Source organism: Rousettus aegyptiacus, unplaced genomic scaffold, assembly GCF_014176215.1.
Source record: "Rousettus aegyptiacus isolate mRouAeg1 unplaced genomic scaffold, mRouAeg1.p scaffold_m13_p_10, whole genome shotgun sequence".
Classification (NCBI taxonomy): domain Eukaryota; kingdom Metazoa; phylum Chordata; class Mammalia; order Chiroptera; family Pteropodidae; genus Rousettus; species Rousettus aegyptiacus.
Genome location: NW_023416285.1, coordinates 54,280,708 through 54,301,127, shown reverse-complemented (window position 1 = coordinate 54,301,127; position 20,420 = coordinate 54,280,708). Strand labels below are relative to the sequence as shown.

The window sequence follows — 20,420 nt, the reverse complement described above, 5'->3', positions numbered from 1 at the left end:
TTTAAGAAGCATTATTTGATGAGGAAGATAAAAACTGTGGAATCATGGAAGCGCAGCACTGTCTGTCAGGAGTAAAAATAGAGAATGCTTTGCTAGTAGGTACTTATCTGCTTAAACTACTGGATCATTCTAAAATAGCAAGTATGTAGTAGGGACAGAAAGGTGATCAGGAGGTCATCAGAGATACTTAACGGCAATGGCAGATGTTTGTGGAGTAGACAATATCTTGTATGTTCAGGGTCAAAAAAACACTTTAGATAATGTGAAAGAAAGCCTACTCTCATATTTATGGGGAGAGTTGTCAGATCGTGCTTATTTGCATCTTGAACTCAATGACAATATACATAGCAAAGCATACCAGACACAATTTGCTAGAGACCACACATGACATTTACATTTTGGAGGTAGAGATGATTGTTGCATTAAATGTTAGTTTTGGATTTGATCCAGTCCCGATAAAGAGTCACTTTTGTATAAATTCCAGGCTTGTTTTCTTTTCCACAATCCATTCCCCAGCTTACTATTCCAATAACATACCAGATGTTTTCATCACGTGCTATAACCAGAGGTCCCCCAGAATCACCCTGGAGAAGAAAAAATATTGTCAATGTAATAAATAAAGGTATGTCAGAATAAGAGTTAATCAGAACCTGAGTGTCTAATAAATTCATATTTGAATTGCAGTATGTAAAACTAATTTTATTTTTGCTATTAATATTAATATGGTATTTGTATTTATTACTTATTGTCTCTGTTATTCTTATTTTCTCTGCTTATCTCTATTAATATCTTCACCTAAAAGATAGTGTGAATAAAGCTAAGGTCTCAGTTTTATCCTTGTATAGATTTTAGTTTTGCTCTGTATAAACAGAGAGTGCAAACTGAACCTAAGTTAGGCATCCAGTTCTTGTATAAATGATGACTTGAGGCTCAACTAAATGCCACCTCCTTCATGAAGCCTCTCCTAACTCCATTAGTTAGAAAATAATTTCTTGCTTTGAGTTTGGCTCTCACCTTGTTCCACTCATACCAGTTGATAGGAAGGTGTCCTGAATGCTTTATCATTATGCAGCAGTTGGCCCGAGAGGAGGAAGGTATTGAAAGGGCACACCAAGCCAATGTGCATCATTTATCACTCAAAGGATCTTGCTCCGAACCAAGGTGGAATCCCTAGCTCTGGTGAGCCGGTTGGAAGTGTGTGAATCAGGAGGACTTCCCTGATATCTTTAACCAAAGGTTTGTACAAGTGATCTATAATTTTATCTTTTAACTAAAGAAGTATTATGTGGGAGGTCTTTACAGACTTTTTTTTTTAAGTAAGAGAGATAACCCTGTTTGAAGCAAGTGTGGTGTCTAGTCTTGTGTCTTTAGCTCTCTTCCTTTCACATGCTTCTCAGTACACCTCAGTGCTCAGTAGACAGTGTGAAAACCCTGGTTTACCAAAAGCTATTCTCTTCAGCTCTAATCAGAGTCCTAACTTGCAGCTGGTGATAATTTTCACATATAGATCTGGACAATAATAGGATGTTAAATGAGGAGTATTTATTATGATTCTTCCATTTCCTCTTTTTATATTCTCCTCTCTCCTTCACAATTTAATTTTATAAAGTCCCATGAAATAACATTGGTCTATGGTTAGTATGTTCATCTTTATTCAACAGATCCATTTGTGTAGATTTGAATCTATCCTTACCTCACAGGCATCATGTTTTCCTGACAAGAATCCAGCACAAATCATTCCTGATGACACAGCACCACCATATACGTGAACTTGATTACATATATCATTACTTATGATCTCTATTTCAACTTGTCGCAGAGTATTGGGAAAGGGACCTAAAGAAGAAATAAATAGATGAAGAACTTACACATTTTTGCTTATGATAGTTAATTGCATCTTGCAAAGGATAGATCAATGACAAAACATATGTCTGGAAGTTGTAAGACTCTGGGCTAGATGACAGTGATCATGTTTAAGTTATATTTCTTGGATGACTTCTGTGTAACAGGTTCAAAGACAACTGAGAGAATGAAGGAGGGCAGTGCTTTTGATCAATAAGTCAGAGTAATTCTGTGCTAAGGACTCTGGTTTTGGAGCCAGCAGATAGAAATTTGTACATTTTGTACAATTTATATACTATTTGGCCTTGGGCAAGTTACTTAATTCTACTAAGCACCACTTTACTCATCTGTAAAAAGGAGAAAATAATACCTCTCATATATTTATTGTGAAGGTTAAAAAGTAATGAATAATCAGTTATGACAGTACCTTGCCCCATTAAAGATTTCAGTCCATGGAAGCTATTGGAGAAATAGAGTTATATATAAAACCATCATGGTCTAAAAGCTGCACTTCAGTGTTAATGATAGATGGTGATTGCGAGAACTTTTTAAAAGAAAATTTATGTTTCTAGGGATTTTGTTATTCATCATAAAGAAATCAAATTCTCTGTTTATAACTAGTAAATTTACTTACCTAGAATTTACCATCTTGCTGAAAAACTAAGCCTGACTCCTCTATAGTCATTGAAAATTCTCTAGTGAGTTTCTTCACCTCAGTCATCATTTGCAAGCATAGGAGGGTCATTGTATGCATTGTACGACAATTCTCTCTTCACTTCATTTTTAAATCTAATTGAAATGCTCCCAATGAGAGAATTTCTTCACCATCTGCTCTTTATACATATTTTTAAACAATCTAAACTATTTATTTGTGTAGGTGCCCAGAAATATTCAATACTATCACTTTTTCAGTCTTTAATTGGCATTTAAAATGTATAGGTATTCCCAGGTTTTACTCAACTGTATAGTTGAATTCAACTACTTTTAATTTCTGTGTGTATATTTTTTATTTTAGTTCATTGGTCTAAGATACTTAGTTTTAAATTTCAAATCCTTTTAGTTCTTTAATTTCAGCTTTTAAAAAGTCAATTTAAATGCTTAACAATATAATAAGTTATTTTACTATTCCAAACTATTCAAGGGAGATACTATCCAGAATAGAATGCTTTTGTTTTACAAGCTGTTTGGTAAAAAGATTTCTAATTAGATATAATGGGATAGATTTTGGGAGGTAGGAGAAGAAAACCCAATAGTCCTTGTTTCAGTTTCAAAATGCAAGAAAAAAAACATAGTCAAATATCTATTACTTAATCTTGGACTGATGTCTAACAAATTCATGATGTTATTCCTGAAAAGCATGCAACTTCTTAGAGTAGATAGACCAATATTCAGCAATCTAAATGCTATTGGACATTAAATAATTTATGAAAATGTCCCAAATCACTCCAAAACTACTACTCTGAGAGAAACTGATATTAAGTTTAATTAGATGCTAGAGGAAGTACAATGATGCTGCCCTAGTGGTTGATATTATCTGTTTCTATCCAATCTATAAGTGGTTACCTAATCCTGTCCCTACTCACCAGCATTGCCTATAAAACAAAGCAGATCCCCCAGAGATAAGGAAAAGAACTCTTGGACTGTAACAAAAGCATATAAACCTGGACCCAATGTCAGAATTTTGGAATGCATATTGAAGGAAAGTAGACTTCTATATAAATCAATTGATGAAGACTCAGTAGATAAAAGCTATACTTTGAACAAGTACATAAATAAGACTACAACTTCATAATAAGAGCCTGGAACAAGACTCCAAAGTGCAGATTAAACCATATGTAAAAAGTAGCACCAAGAGGCATAGGAGACTCATATCAGGATCTAAAGGTCTATCTGTAGTTATTGTGTATTATTAAGTGTAGTAAAGTGTCATATTTATCAACTTTCTAAAAGTCACTTCCTCAAAAACTATCCCATAAATACATGGATCAGAAGGCCTCTGTTTAATATTTAGTGTCAGAAATGACATTCGAATTGCTTGCTTAGGGATATTTCTGTTTAGTTGCATGAGATATTGCAGATTATTTTTATTATTGCTTCTAAGTCATATACTTTAAGAATCATGCAACCATAGCAGAATCTATAATAATAATATATAATAGTAATAGCCAAAGTTTTCATAATTCACTATATCTGGGTTTTTGTTTGTTGTTTTTGACATATTTTTCATAGGATATATTGATTTTATCTCTAAATCTCTTATTTTCTATATTTTGATTTGGTATCTTATTTTATATCTCTACTCAGATGAAGGTTTTCATTTTTTTTGCTTGGATTTTTTTTACTGAGATACTCACCATTTGCTTTTAAAGCTCCCCATCCAGTGGCAAACACTTTACTCTTAGGTAAGACTTCAAAATTAGCATCTGGGAGACAGACTCTGTGCACTTCATCAGAAAATATGACAGAGGTGGAGAGCTTCACCACAGCGATGTCATCATCATGCTTATGGGCAGCATAGTTTTCATGAATGATAATTGACTGGACCTTTCTTCTCATTAGTGGAGGCCTTAGAGTTGTTCCAAAACTAGCCGTCCAGAGTTTGGGGTTTTTGTAACTGATCACAGATTAAAAGGATTATAGTTGGTTCATTTATGATCTAAAGTTGTCCAGGACTCTGGATGAGCATTGGACATGAGGGTTGGAGAAGGGCAAATTGTTTAACGTGATAGTTGATTGGGATCTTCCCACATTCTTGTATGAAGTTTTTCCTCTAGGGCTGCTTTACTTTTATTTAGCTGGTGACAACCCTCCCTCCACCCCCGCCATTCTAATATAGCTTAAATTACTCTCCTCCAGAGAGAGTTAATATTTGTTTTAAAGAAAGCAATATATTATAAAAATAATACATATTAGTTGAAAAAATATAAATAAATAAAAATTAGACATGTACCCGCATGTATACACACATGTACACTTATATCCCTGAATAGTTATATAAATGTAGGTATGCATAGTTATGTAGAGAGAGGGGGAGGAAGGCAGAGGGAGAGGTAGAGGAAGAGGGAGGATGGAAGAGACAGAGACAGAGAAAGAGAGAGAGAGAGAAGGAGGGAGGTGGTAAAGTTAGAGCTATGCTTTATATATTGTTTTCTCATCCTTTTAGGTTAAAATAATAACTAGAATATTTTCCCATTTTATATGAATTTCACTAGAGTTACTGTGTCACTTTATTGTCTCCAAATGTCCCGTATGTTAAACCTTCAAAGAGCATATAAAAAATAAAAGCATGACACCAAAGATATTCATGTGGGATAATCAGATGTAAGTTTGTGGGTTGGGATTCTATTAGCAAAGTTTTAAAAAATTCACAATGTATCTGAGGAAAACTGGTGCATTTGTTTAAAATTTGACAGTGTTGGCTTGTTCTTAAAGTTGAGATTGTTGGAGAATATATATTCAATTGGAACTGGAGACTATCTAATATTTTCTACTATTCCTCAGTAATTATTTCCTTTTTCGAAGCCTGACAGACAATCATGACAAACAGATGAGAATTATGGGAGCTGAATGTGAGAAAAACGGGTAAAATTTCTGAGCCTATTGATACAGACTGGGGACTTACGTGTCAAAGCAGTGAGCAGCAGTCAGGAGCCACTCCTCACTTATCAAAGATGCCCCACAGAAATGGACGCCGTCCATTTGCAGGCTGGCTTGCCATGGCCAATCAGCTTTCCTTGCAACATATCCCTCGGCAATTCTTTCCATGGTTGGGGACTCCCTTCCTAAACCACAACCTGTCACGAGATGGTTATTTCCAGTTATAAATGTGTGTAAGTATGTCTGGCACACAGTTAAAGATAAAAACACTTTTAGGTTTGCCTTTCCTTAAAAAATAATCAAAATTATATGATAGAATAATAATTATTCGCATTGAAAACAGATTAAATTTAAAAAATAAAATATTTAAAACCCTCCCTGATGTATTTAAAGTGATTTAACTTAAATTTTTATATTTTTCTGAGTCATGTTCTTATATGCAGCAGTTTTGTCTCAGTAATGTTTGACGATTTTGAGTGTGAAATGTATAGAAAAATACCATTTGTACTATTTTAAAACACTTTTCTAATATTACAACTATCACATTACTATAGTATAAATGTCACAATTCACATATTAAAGTTGGTGGGTGCCATTTAATTCTAAACAGAACTTTCTACTTTAACAAAGTGAGCCAAATAAAATAAATAAGATAAATCGAAAGGGAAATGTGAAAAGAAGTTATCAGTGAAACTTTCTGTAAGGAAGAGCAAGTTATTTCCAAGGAGTCTATATAATATTTCCAACTATTAGTAGTAATTTTTTTTCCTTGGAGATATTATATACTTTTGGAAAATAGTAAACATAGGCACAGAGAAACTCTAAAAGTGTTTTGAGTTTTATTATTTGATTTATAAACATCTCAGTGACATTCTTGAACTTACAGCTATTCAAAATGTGCTCTGCTTGTGCTTCATTCATATCTGGAAAAAAACAAGAAGATTGCTCAGCAATAAAATAATTATAATTTAAAATATATACCCACATGATATGAGTATTTCTAGTTTGAAGAAACTAAATTTGTCAGAAAATTATAAATTAAAAGCAATAAAATAAAATCCTATAAAAGGAGAGGGCTAGATATAAATCACTCTTTTAACTATTGTATGTGGATCCAGGAAAATAATGGTTCATGATTATAAAATCATTTTCATAGAGAAAGATATTGTTTGCTTCTAATTAATTCATGACATACCAATTTATTAAAATATAAGTTAAGCAGAAGAGGGTTTAAGACCACTTTTACATGTGCACTACCACATGTGTGAATACCCTTTCCTTCTGTCCTCATTCACACAGTAGTGTTATGGTAAAGGCATTCAAAACCATCCTAGATACCTGTCCACAGACACTCCCTGTAAAATCAAACCCCACCAATGTACTAATAAATCCTCAAAACATGTTAGTCATTTTTTTTTTCACAAAGTAACAGAAAAAAACATTATCAGTGGCTGTTCCTCAAAATTACATGAAATTACATGAATTGTTTCTTATCCCAGCTAGTATAATAAGCAGTCTAGACCCACATTTTGTTAAGATGAAAGTTAGTGTGAAGTTTTAGTAAGCCTGAAAATTAATGAGTCTTCAATGTAGGTCAGACTCTAAAGAGAAACAGAATGCATCGCAGGGAACTATGCTTAGTAGTTTATTAGAGTAAATCTCTTAGAATTAGGTTTTGCCAATAATAACAAACTCCTAATGGCTTCCCTGGCCTTTAGAATAAACACAAGCTTTCTACCTGTTGCTGCATGACATGGTCCCCATTCATGTCTTTGTTCTCATGGTGAACTGCTCTTGCTCATAGTCTTTTTGACTATGCCAAAGTGTTCCTGCCTTTTCTTTGTTCTAGCTTCTCCTTCTGCCAGGAATGCTCTTCCATTGGCCTTTTTAATGATTGGTTCCCCATTGTCATTCAGATCCCAAATTAAAAATTCCCTCCTCAGAGAGGTCTTCCATGACAACCAAATCTAAATTAGCTTTTCGCTCTCTATTTTCTGCATGGAGTGTCATATTATTGGAGATTGTCTTGTTTAATGGATCACTACCTTTCTTACCCCATTAGAATGATAGCTTATCAAGACAGAGAATTTAGTTCCTGGCACAAATAGATTCTCAATAAATACTTGCTAAATGAGTAAATGGGCAGTAATGATAACTAAAAATGTACTGAGTTTTATTTACCAGAGGTTGTAACAAACATTTCACATTACTTACTGATTATATTATCACAATAATATTATGAGGCAAACTATTAAGAACACGATTTAAATAGTTCTTGAGGTCAAAAGCTTGTACTGCAACCATTTTACTGTAAGGTCATAGTTTAGTGTCACTCTCTGTACATTAAGGATCAGTGAGAGAGGAAGGTTAATTCACACCTAATCATAACATAGGTTAATTACTATCCATGCAGAAAGTACTGAGAAACTGTTATGGTACTATATCTCATATATGAACATTATCTAACAGATGTATTCTATCTACAGGATAAAAAAGATTGGATAATTCCAGTTCTAAAACAAGATTAGACAAAAATAGACTCACATTTCCCTGCTTTTTTTCTCTATAAATACAACTAAATACTCTGAAAATTATCTATAATAATAAAAGAACTCTGAAAGCTTGAAGGAAGAAGATGGAATGGCTAGAGACTTCAGAATTTGAAGAGAGTTTCCTGCGTTTTCTCTATCTCGTATATACTATGCACTAGGGACTGAGAAAGTCCTGCAATTTGGAACTATCAATAAGCATAGGGGTGGGGGAAGACAAGAAACATCTTTTCTCTCTATCCAAATACTAGGAAAGAGAAAGTAAAACAAAGACATAGTAGGAAGCCCAAACCTTCTGCTTCACAACCCAGGCCTGGTAATCCATTCTGCCAGCAGTAGTGACAGCAGAGAACCCTTGATCATTCCAATATCCACTTCCCAACCAGCTGGAAAATGAATACATTTATAGTTATATCAACTTGCATACACCCAAGTGACATAAGTGGGCCCAGGCCCACTGCATAGAACATATCCTGGGTCATAATCTTCTGCACATTTAAAAGAAATTAAATTAGACAGAATATGTTCTCTGTTTATAATGTAGTCAAGCTAGTAATCCATAACATAAAGATAATGGGAAAATCTCCAAAAACTTGGAAATTAAACAAGACATTGCAAAATTATCTATAGATTCAAGAGGAAGTCTGAAAGAAAAGAAAAATTCCATAGAACAGAGTAAATATTAAAATACAATATAGCAAATATTGTGAGATGCAAATAAAGCTTTATAGAGAGGATAACTTATAGCATTAAATGCTTACATTAGAAAAGAGAAATGATCTCAAATTAATACTTTCGGTTCTTACCTAAAGAAACTAGAAAAAGAAGAGCAAAATAAACTTAGGGAGGAAAGACATATGATGAGAAAAATCAATCAAGGTCAAAATTTTGATCAATAAAATTGAAAACAGAAAAATAATGTAGAAAAATTAATAAAACAAAAAACCACTGACTGCATAAAAAACCGATGAGACTGATAAACTTCTGAAAAGAATGACAAAAAGTTAAAAATAGAGAAGATATAAATCACCAATATTAGGAATAAAATGAGGTGTTATTACAAAAGAGTGGAGCCCTAAAAGGTTAATAAAATAATACTGTGAAAAACTTTACATTCTTAGAAAAATGAAAAATTTTCTTGGAAAACCAAAAACTACCAAAATTCAGCAAAGATGATGAAGATAACCTGAATAGCCCTGCTACTAAAGAAATCAAATTTTTAGCAACAAAAAACATCTATCAAAAATAGAATCCTCAGGCCAAGATGTTATCACTCAAAAATTTTGCAAAACATAAGAATTGACACCAATTTATACAATCCCTTCCAGAAATTAGAAGAAAAAGAAACATTTCCTAATTCATTTGATGAGGCTAGTATTTCCTAATTCATCTGATAACACTAAGACTAAATCAACAAGAAAAGAAAACATATCTGTCATGAAGTTAGATGCAAAATTCTCAACAAAATTTTAGCCAATTGAATCCAATGATGTACAAAATAAATAAATAAATAATATACAATGATGAATGGGGCTTATTTCAGGTATGAAAGTCTGGTTCAGTATTTGAAAATCAATTAATCTACCACCTCAACAGACAAAAAAACACATGATGATGTAGATTGACACAGAAAATGCATTCAACAAAATTTGATACCGAAGTTGGCCAAAATTAAAAATTGGAAGATAACAAGTATGGATGAGAAATGGGAGAAATTAGTACCCTCATACATTGCTGGTAGGAATGAAAAATGGTGCAGCCACTGTGGAAAACAGTTTGACACTGTCTTGACAAGTTAGGCATAGAATTACCATATTTTCCAGCATTTTAAACTCCTAGATAAATATCCAACAATAGTGAAAACAGGTATTCAAACAAATACTTGTACACTAATATTTATAGTAGTAGTATTCACAATTTCCCAACAATTGAAACAGCACAAATGTTCATCAACTGATGAACAGGTAAACAAAATGTTGTGTTTTCATATAGTGATATATTATTAAGCCATAAAAAAATAATGAAGTACTGATACATCCTACAACATGAAGGAACTTTAAAAATATTATTGTAAGTAAAAGAAGCCAAATACAAAAAGTCATCTATTGTCCGATCCCATTTGTATGAAACCTCCAGAATAAGTAAATCTATAGAGACAGAAATTTAGTGGTTTTTAGGGACTGAAGGAAGGTGGAATGAGGAGTGACCACTTAATGGGTATAGGATTTCCTTTTGAGATGGTACAGATGTCTTGAAACTAGGAAGAGGTGATAGTTATACAACATTGTGTACTAAATACCATTGAATTGAACACTTTAAAATCACTAAAGTTTATATCGTTATGCAAATTTTACTTCAGTAAAAAAATGCAACTCTTATTTATGATAAAAACTTAGTTTAAGAATAAAAGGATACTTCCTCAACTTCTTGAAGAGCATTTACAAAAAAAACCTATATCTAACATCGTACTCAAAGATGAAAGACTGAATGCTTTTCTCTTTATGATTGGAGAGAAGGCAAAAATGTCCACTGTCATCTCTCTTATTTAACATTGTACTACATAAGGTAATAAAAACACATAAATGTTGCCCCAATAAATTTAATAAAATAAAAAAACCCTGTTTTGTATATTAAAAGATTTCCAGATTGTGATGCTGTCTGATTATTTTTGTTTAAAGAATTCGTGTATTAAATCAAACATTAAAAAATAAAAAATCACATAAAAGGCACTTATATTTCAGAGAATTAAAATTGTCTCTATTTGTAGACAACATAATTGTCACCATAGAAAACTCCAAGGGATCTACAAAAAATAAATTCTTAAAACTAATAAGCAAGTTCTTGCAGGATTCAAGACCAATGCAAAATTATCAACTGCATTTCTATGTACTGAAGACAAACAAGTGGAAATAAAAATTTAAGAACACAATATTTATAATTTCTCCAAAACTCCTCAAATATTCAGTTAAATATAACAAAAATGTATAGGATTCAAATGCTAAGGGCTAGAAAATACTGATATGTGGACGTGGTTCCATAGTGTAGTGGTTAGCACATCTGCTTTACATGCTGAAGATCCTGGGTTCACACCCTGGTGGAGCCAGGGTCCATGGTATATGGCCATGCAACCCTGAGCAAGCTCCATATCTGATCTCAGAAACTAAGTAGGGTTGAGCCTGGTTAGTATTTGGATGGGAGACCACCTAGGAAGATTAGGTGTGCTGTAGGCATAAATAATAATAAATTTTTTAAAAATACTGATATTTAACATAGTAAAGATGTTAATTCTTTTCAAGTTGATCTACAGGTTTAGCAAAATTTCTATCAAAATCCTGGCTAGTTTCCTGTAGACCCAGACAAGATTATTCTAAATTTTACATAGAAAGAAATTAGAATATTCAATACAATTTTGATAAAGACAAATAAAGTGGGAGAAATCATTCTTCCCCTATGTGAAGGCTTGCTATAAAGCTGCAGTAATAAGGAAGTGCTTTTGGGAGGATAAAGTGGAGAACCCACAAAAAGATCTACATAAAAATTTCCAATTAATTTTTGACAAAGGAGCAAAAGGAATTTAATTGAGAATGGATAGACTTTTCAATAAACAGTACAACTGGATATCCATTAGCAAAAAAAAAAAATAATTAAATTTAAAAAGAGGCTCTATCTAAACTTCACAGCCTATACAAAACTTAGCTCAAAATGTATTATAGATCATAATGTAAAACTATAAAATATATAGAAATAATCATACAATATCTGAAAAGTATAAGTAAAATATAAAAAATTGTGAAACATATAAAATAACATAAGAGAAAATCATTGGGGACCCAAAATTATGGGAAATGTTAGATATTATGAAGACCATAATCTATAAGAGAAAAGATGGATTAATTTGATCTTATCAAAATTAAAAACTTTTACCTTGTGAAAGACCGTTTATAGGATGCAAAGACAAATTTATAGGATGAAATGTTCACAAATTATACATCTGACAAAGGCATTATATCTATAATAAAAGATTCTCAAACTTCCAACATTTTATTATGATTATTATTATTATTTATTATTATTACTTATGACTATACCACCTGGCCTTCCTAGGTGGTCTCCCATTCAAGTACTAACCAGGTCTGACCCTGCTTAGCTTCTAAGATCAGACATGGGGCTTCTTCCAGGTGGAATGGCCAAAGACCATGGATTATAGCTTCACTGGGGCATGAACCCAGGACTTTCTGCGTGTAAAGCAAATGTACTAACTGCTACACTATGGAACAATGTCCAAAAACATTTTAAAAATAAAAAACAGTTACAAAAAACACTTAGCACAGACATTTCATCAAGGAGGATATACAGATAACAAATACATAAAAAGATGTTCAATGTTATTAGTTATTATAAATATGCAAATTAAAGCCAAAATGAGACATCCCTACACATCTATCAGAAAGGCTAAGATGAAAAACAGTGAAAATATAAATTCTGTCAATGATGCTAAGAAACTGGGTCACTCCTACATTGCTCATAAGGATGTAAAATAGTACATCCACTCTGCAAAGTGGTTTGGTAGTTCCTTTCAAATAAAAAAAAAATGGATTTACCATGTGACACAGCAATTGAGCTCTTGGGCGTTTAGAGGAATAGAGGGTTATTTTCACATAGGAACTTGTACAAAAATGTTCCTAGCACCTTCATTGCAGAAGCCAAAATCTTGAAATTAACCAGATGTTCTTCAATGGATGAATGGTTAAACAAACTGTGAAATACTATGAATACTATTCAGCAATGAAAAGGAATACACTATTGATAGGGCAACATGGATGAACCTCAAGAAAATTATGCTGAATGCAAAAAATGCCAATTTCAAAAGGATATAAAGTGTATGATTCCATTCATGTAACATTCATGAAACAAAATAATTATATAAATGGAGAATGAATTAGTGGGGTTGCCAGGGGCTATAGACAGACACAGGGGACGAATGTGACTGTAATGAGGTAACACAAGGAGTCATGATAAGTATAGTAGCTGCATGTAGGTTTTTATCACATGAATGCTGAATTAACTTAAACAGTTCCAAAGATCTTTTAAAAGAAAGGAAATACTATTTAAATTATCATATAATTCTCATTTAATAATTATTTTCATGTAACCTAAAGGAAGATAATCTTTGGTATTGATTGTGTGGAAATTTGTTTGTTATCAAGTAAATGGGAAACTTAAAAAAGAAAATGTTTCATTTTATGGTGAAATAAAGATGCTTTCTCTATAGATGAGAAGATTGTTAAAATGATGAGCTGGAACAAGAGAAGAAAAATGATATTTCTTGCCTCTAAGATAAGGTGATGATGTATCTTTCTTCAAGAAGCTTTCATTTAGTTTCAGCTTCTGATGTAAAATGTTATCAGCTTGCCTTTTTATGGTGTCTGCATTATTAGAAACAAACTGAAATTTAAGCAATACATCTGTTTTCAAACCATCATTACTTGACCTGAAAAACAAAAGTGCCAGAATAAATGAATGAGGTCTTAGCTATAGTAATTATTATTTTATACCTTATTATTTAAATATTAGTTATATTTTCAAGAAAATACAGCATAAATGTTTTATACATTTTTATTATCATGAAAATTTCCCCCTTTCCTTTATTATATGTGTTAATACCTGAATTGCTCTCTGATTGTAAAACTTGATTATATAGAGGTAGAGGAGAGTAACTGAGAGTTCTAGAATTTTTTCTTCTAGAAAAATAAATTGGAAGCATTTGTTAAATCCATCAACTCTGTGGTTACATGTGTATATATATTTTTAAAATTCATAATATGTGCTGTTTAAAATTTAAGTAAAATCGAGAAGAGTTTTTAATGATTGTGAGAATCTTTAACTAAGATGCAAGTCTTAAAGGACAGCCAATAGAATTTACTTCATCTCTACCTAAGTTGAGAAACTCTCCCCCTATTATAGGTCCTCTCTCTCCCCCTATTGTAGGTCCTCTGTACAAGAGGAAAAACAATTAAATGTAATAATATCAAATTGTTTTTGTTCTTGATATTTCTGAAATATTTAGATCCTGTGTGCAAAGCGAATAATTAAAGAACAAATAACACAAAGTTGCTTTTTCATCATACAAATTGATTGCTTGTGATTACCTAAGGTTGACAACACGAGACTTGATATAATGACGATTTAAACTGGATCTTTGAAATATCATATCTATCTGAGAAAAGGGAAAAAATAACAATATATAACTTTGTTAATATGAATTTCACACATTTCAATATATCACAAAAATTCTTGTATAAAACCTGCAGTGATTCAAATAATATTTGCTTCTAAGTTTGTTTACAGCTATCCCCAGAAAGCTCATTTGGGCACAATCCTATAGTTATACAGGTTAGCCCTACAATTGGATGTTGATGTTTAAACAACTTGTCACAAAGTCAAAGATGACTGATATGAAAAGTTGAATTAAGCTGAATATTTCAATAGCCAGTATAAAATATACATGAAGTTAGAAGTATAGAGACTTTCTTTGAAAACTTGATACGTATGGACTTTTCAACAATTATCATTCAAACTTAGTTATCATCCTCAGGAATGTGATTTAAAAATCAGTTTTTTAGACTTTAGGGAAAGTTTTAGGCTTTATTTTTATCCTATGATAAATAGGTGAGAAGAGAATATATATTTATTGAGTACTTCTTTAAAATGAATATAATCAAGAAATATGCATGAAATAATTACTTAGAATAAAATTAGACTATATATGCCATTTATGTGTCATTTCAGACTTCTAATATAGGATAATTTCTCTGGAATATAAATTCCTAGAAGAAATTTTTTCTTATTAAAACCACAGCTTGTTATAGAATCTGTGGTTTTATAAACCTAGTTATTGCTAGTGATTCATCGACCTGGCTTCTCATAAGAAAAGACAGATTATATGCCAAACCTTAAGTAAATCTGAGTCTTGATTTATTATTTCCACAAATCAGAAGAGAAGAGCTGCCAAATTGTGAAATGGGTGTATTTTAAACAGTGCTTTTCATTCATCTGATTTGATTTGTGAAATTTTCTCTGGTGAAGAGCCATGTCACATCATATTGGATAGGTTGGTAGCATAAGTTTATTGAGAAATCAATAGTTATTTAAAAACAAATGACCATGTGTTTTCCTTCTACCTGAATATGAAGTAAAATTTGTCTTTTAATGAAAGTTTTTTTTACACATGCATACATTTATATTACAAAACCAATACATATTCATTATAAAATGTTATAAAAAGCAAGCAATACAGCAAACTATAATAAACAGCATTAAAATAATTTTAAAATCGCTGTATAGAGAACCTGCTATTTATATTTTTTAGTATATGTACTTCCAGATTTTTACATATATTTATATTATATGTAATATTTAAATTTTATATAATTATTATGTTTTCTGCCTTTCTCCTTCCATTCTCTTTTCAATTTCATTATTTTTTGTTTTTTTTTTCTCTTTAAATCATAGCTTTGTGAATCATGTATTACTCATGGCAATTGAGCATACAAATAGTCTAAATTATCAAACTCCACAAGAAGTCTTTAAATTTTATTTTAGGTATTGGTTTTAATCATTTCTGCTAGAAAAATGATTGATAGAACTGCAACTTACAGTCTAAATCAGTGGTCAGCAAATTATAGCCTTTGGGAGAACTCTAGCCAGCCATTTTGTGTGTGTGTGCTCATCATCTAAGAATGCTCTTCACGTTATCTTCATAGAAGAAAAAAGTCAAAAAAAATTCAAAATGTTTTGTGACATCTAAAAATTTTATAAAATTTAACTTTAAGTGTCCATAATAAAGTTTTCTTGGACCATAGCCACACTTATTTGTTGACATATCACCCATGGCTGCAGTGGCACTATAATGACAGTTTCGCATACTTTCAGAGGGACTATATGGCCTGGAAAGCTAAAAATATTTACTATCTGGTATTTTACAGAAAAAAAATACCAAATTACTGTACTTTTTTATGTTGTCATCATTTATGCTCTAGAGCAGGGATCCCCAAAGTGGACCTGAGTCTCTCTCCTTATTTGTATAGTTAGCTATACAAATCCTATATAGCAGGGGTCTCCAACCCCCTGGATGTGGACCGGTACCGGTCTTTGGCCTGTTAGGAACCAGGTTGCACAGCAGGAGGTGAGCTAAGGGTGAGCTAACAAAGTTTCATCTATATTTTCAGCCGCTTCCCAGGGCTAGCATCACTGCCTCAGCTCCACCTCAGATCATCAGGTATTAGATTCTCATAGACCACCAGTCCCTGGTAACAAAAAGGTTGGGGACCACTGCCTAGAGGACAGGGCCAATACTAGTAAATTGGCCATTCATTTACTAGTCATCTCCTCGATGAGTTTTTTTATGGTCCTGCCATGTGGCAGACACTGACAGGCACCAGGATTATAAGAAAAAGTAGACTTGGCCCCTCAAGAATCTAGAGGAACATAGATATATAAAATAACAATGTCACGAAGTCGTAAGTGCTCTAGCAGAGGTGTATGAAAAAGTTCTGTGAGAGCACAGGAAACAGATGCTAATATTTATTTAGATATTACTTTTCATACGTTTTATTTACAACATTAACTGATTCTCAGAATAACTCAGAGAGAGGGGTGAGATTATCCCTATTTTGTGGTTGAAACCTTGAGGGGTTAGTACCTTTTGCAAAGTTGATCAGCTCACAAAGAGCAAAATTGGGATATGAATTTACGTGTCCCAACTTCAAAACTTAAACTGTTTCTAATTCAATATATCACTTCCTGTAACAAAATATTCTATAACTTGTCCCGATTTTTTTCCTAATCAAAATTTTTTAGAATGTATTTTTGAAAAGGCAAGCCAACCCCATTATTTGCATCTTTCAATTTATTTCATCAACTTCTGCTTTTATTTGGGAAATAGCTAATGAAATATTTCTGAACCTGGCAAGAATAATCTGTCATCTTTGGTCACACTAAGCTTAGCAGAAGCTGTACAACTGAAATCTTCAGTGGAAGTCTGTGTGTTTCTATGGTATATTTTCAGGAATAAATATTAAGTAGAATTGCCTAGTGAGAAATGTGTCAGGATTATACCACAATAGGTGCTTAATAAATGATTTCTGGTAATGCTGTTTGTGCCTAAATGATTGAATCATGTTTCCAGCTAGTCTCTCTTCCTCCTTCCCTCCCTCCCGCCATATATATTTGTATTCAAGCTATTTATTTTTTCATTTGGCTTATGTTGTTCTGTCTCAGGTGCAATTATCTTTGTCCAATGTATTTTCCTATTTTTCCAGAGGTAATATTGGTTAGAGTTGCCAGGAATAGCGAATAAAAATACAGTTAATGTTTCATTTCAGATATATAATACATGATATTTTTAGTATAAGCATGTTTAAAATATTGAATAAGTATATTTTCTGGAGGATCTGAAATTAAAATTTAACTGGGAACTCTGTATTTTATGAGGCAAAGCTCACATAGATGCAATTCGGTGTGTTCTCAGCTCTTGTCCTACTTTTTCTGAACCTTCTTCCTAATAGTATTGTCAGAATAGGAAGGATGCCAGCAAAGTTTAACTTACCTCATTTTTGATTTTTTGTTCCAGGTCAGTCCTAATTTTTGAGTGTTCTACTGAAAAATCAGGATTATATTCAATACTGGGGATCCGAAAGGAAATTTGGTAATAGTGAAATTTCTGATCTGGAAGGGATAACATAAATGGATGAGTTCTTCTTAGTTCATGTAAGTTGTATAAATGTTAGAAATAGAGATGACATGTAAAAGAGTTCTATAATTGATGAACTCCTGAGAATTAAACATTCAGTAGCTATTACCAGTACCGCCTTCTTCCTGTTTTAAGATCGCACTTTCTCACAGTCATGTGCTAGTCACTTGTGTCCTGACACAATAAGTTGACCTTGAAGTTAGAATTGCTCCTAAAGTAATTTTTTATTTTCAGTACATTAAGTATTGTCAAAACATAAAATAACATAAGATATAAATCTATTGCATTGCTCAAGAGATACTATTGTGTGAACCAAGTCAAATTATAAATGCCAGAAGCAATTTTATGCATAAAGGATTATTATTTCCCTAATACGGATAAATTTATGCAAATTAATATTATATCATGCAAAGTATGTGTACACTTATGCAAATTGTTGCAAATGAAAATTGAATTCTAAAATATTAGAAAATATTAAGGTTTTGAAATAAATTGAGTGTATATTCAAAATTTTATGATAATATAATGAGATTGATTCTTACCAAATACCAAAAAATAAACAAGGAGACCGATGATTATTGCTAGAACCAGCACAACAGCTGTGATAAGGGCAATCATCCATGGTTTCAATGAACTTGTTCTTCTCCCTAGTATTGATGGCCTTTTGAGAGAGAGTTGTATATTAAAAACAAACAGAAATTAAACACTAGAATCTCAGCTTCACATGGTTTTGATGCAGAATTTTTTTTCTGGAATTCATGGTTAGCTCATATTGCATTTGGTAACATTCAAATATATTTTCTATAAGAAATTGGAAAAATACTGTCAATAAAATCATATTGACATTTGACTTTATATTTTGATTTTAAAAAGTCAGAATTATACTACATCTGATGACTATTTCTTATATTTCCTACTCCATCATACTAGATGTTCTGAAATATTTTTTCGTTGTTAATGAATTAATACCATATATTTAGTTCATATGTTTCAAATCACAGCCTCAAAGAGTGAGGGTATCTGGTTCACTGCTGTCATTCTAGCATGTACAGATAGAAGCTCAGAGTGATTGCTAAAATTTCAAGTTGTATATTGTGGGAGCTAGAACCAGGTCTTGGGCTGTTAGGGCTTTTTTCACACATCTATACTTAAATCTGTAATATACATTTAAAATAGGATAAGTTGACTAAAAGAAAACAGAACAGAATGATAAGGAAGAAATAATAAGCAAACCAAGAAAAGATCATTAATATAATAAACAAAGAAATAAGTGTGATAGCTCAGGACTTTGGACGCAGGAACTCGGTGAAGTGAAAACCACTGGTGTTATATGATGAATATCTACTTCATAGGATTATAAGATTTCAAACCTGTGATTTTTATAGATGACATTACATAGGATAAGAGCATATTTATCTGAGTAAATAATGAATCAATTTAAAGAAAAATATTAAGACAATATTAATAGTATGCAGATATGGAAAAAAAAGTATAAAAGTGGTATTCAAAGGACTGACATTTGGGAAACTTTTGTGGAAGCAGGGAAATGTGATAAAGCCTTGTCCTCATCCCAGTGTGTTGGGCCCACAGTCTCAAAACCAAACCTGAGTGGAGGCAGGCTAAAGTGAGACCAACATGGGTTGTCTAGGAATACCTAATCCACAAGAGAAATGGACAGAAATACGATTCTGAAAGTTAAAGGGTACTGGTTCTTATTCTGTTAAAATTATACATATGAAAAGAAGAAAGGATTATATTCCCTGGGACTGGTAGCTGGTAGTGTTAAAGTGGAAAGTAAGCCCTAGATAAATAATTGAAAATATAACTGAGGTGTGCCTTTTGGTATCAATGATCTGGAAAGGGTAATGATGTTCCTATATCCTTGTATCTTGTCAAAGAATCTAGAGGCAGTTTCCCCACACCAGAATCTACAATCTGAGCTCTGATAACTACCTCAAGTAGTACTAATTCGGAGTTCCGCTGTGTTTCTGGAAGAATCTAAAGTTACTCTGGACTACTACTCTTTGGTTGGTGTCAAGACAAAAGTATCTACAACAATCTGCGAATATGTAAAGTATCCTTAAAACAGCTGGGATCCACTGGGGCACAGGAAGAGCCAATGAACATATTCATCCCCTTGTTAATGAAGATCACTGACAATTGTGAACTCATTCAGTTGACGTTTACTGAGTTTCTTCTGAGTGCCAAACACTTTCTGCTCAAGATTCAAAAAAATGAATAAAACAGTCTCCCATCTTCTAGGATACGTAATCTAGAGACACGTTAAGTAACTACTATAATACAAGTGACAAATGTCATAACGGAATTCTGCACAAAATACTGTGAGAGATAAGTGGGTACAAATGGTTTTGCCTTAGAAAAGTTGTCCTTTGAACTGGGGCTTGAAGGCTGAGGAGGAGGAATTGGCAAGGATGACATGCACCATGGGCAGAGGAAACAGCATAAACAAAGACAAAGACATGTGAGTCAAGGACAAGGATTTCTCAAGGACATACTTGAAAAAGTAGAGTTTATGAATGAGAATAGAGGTGAATTTAATGTGTGTATTTATTTGTTAACATTAGCTATTTATTGAGCATTACCATGTACAAAACACAGGGGAATACAAAAAAAAAAAATCTCATGAGGAATTTAGCCTTATAGAGAAGGAGCACAATGTA

General features: G+C 32.5%; 1 protein-coding gene across 1 annotated transcript; it reads right to left on the bottom strand.

Moving 5' to 3' along the window:
• Positions 1 to 422: 422 nt before the first annotated feature.
• LOC107518195 (transmembrane protease serine 11G-like) lies at positions 423 to 18,402 on the bottom strand (the record flags this gene model as incomplete). Its single annotated transcript, XM_016159639.2, has 9 exons — positions 423 to 584; positions 1,694 to 1,836; positions 4,197 to 4,456; positions 5,465 to 5,636; positions 6,324 to 6,362; positions 13,319 to 13,479; positions 14,138 to 14,205; positions 17,596 to 17,714; positions 18,282 to 18,402. Coding segments are annotated over 9 exons (1,245 nt in total), but the record flags the coding sequence as incomplete, so codon positions are not given.
• Between the last annotated feature and the right edge of the window lie 2,018 nt (positions 18,403 to 20,420).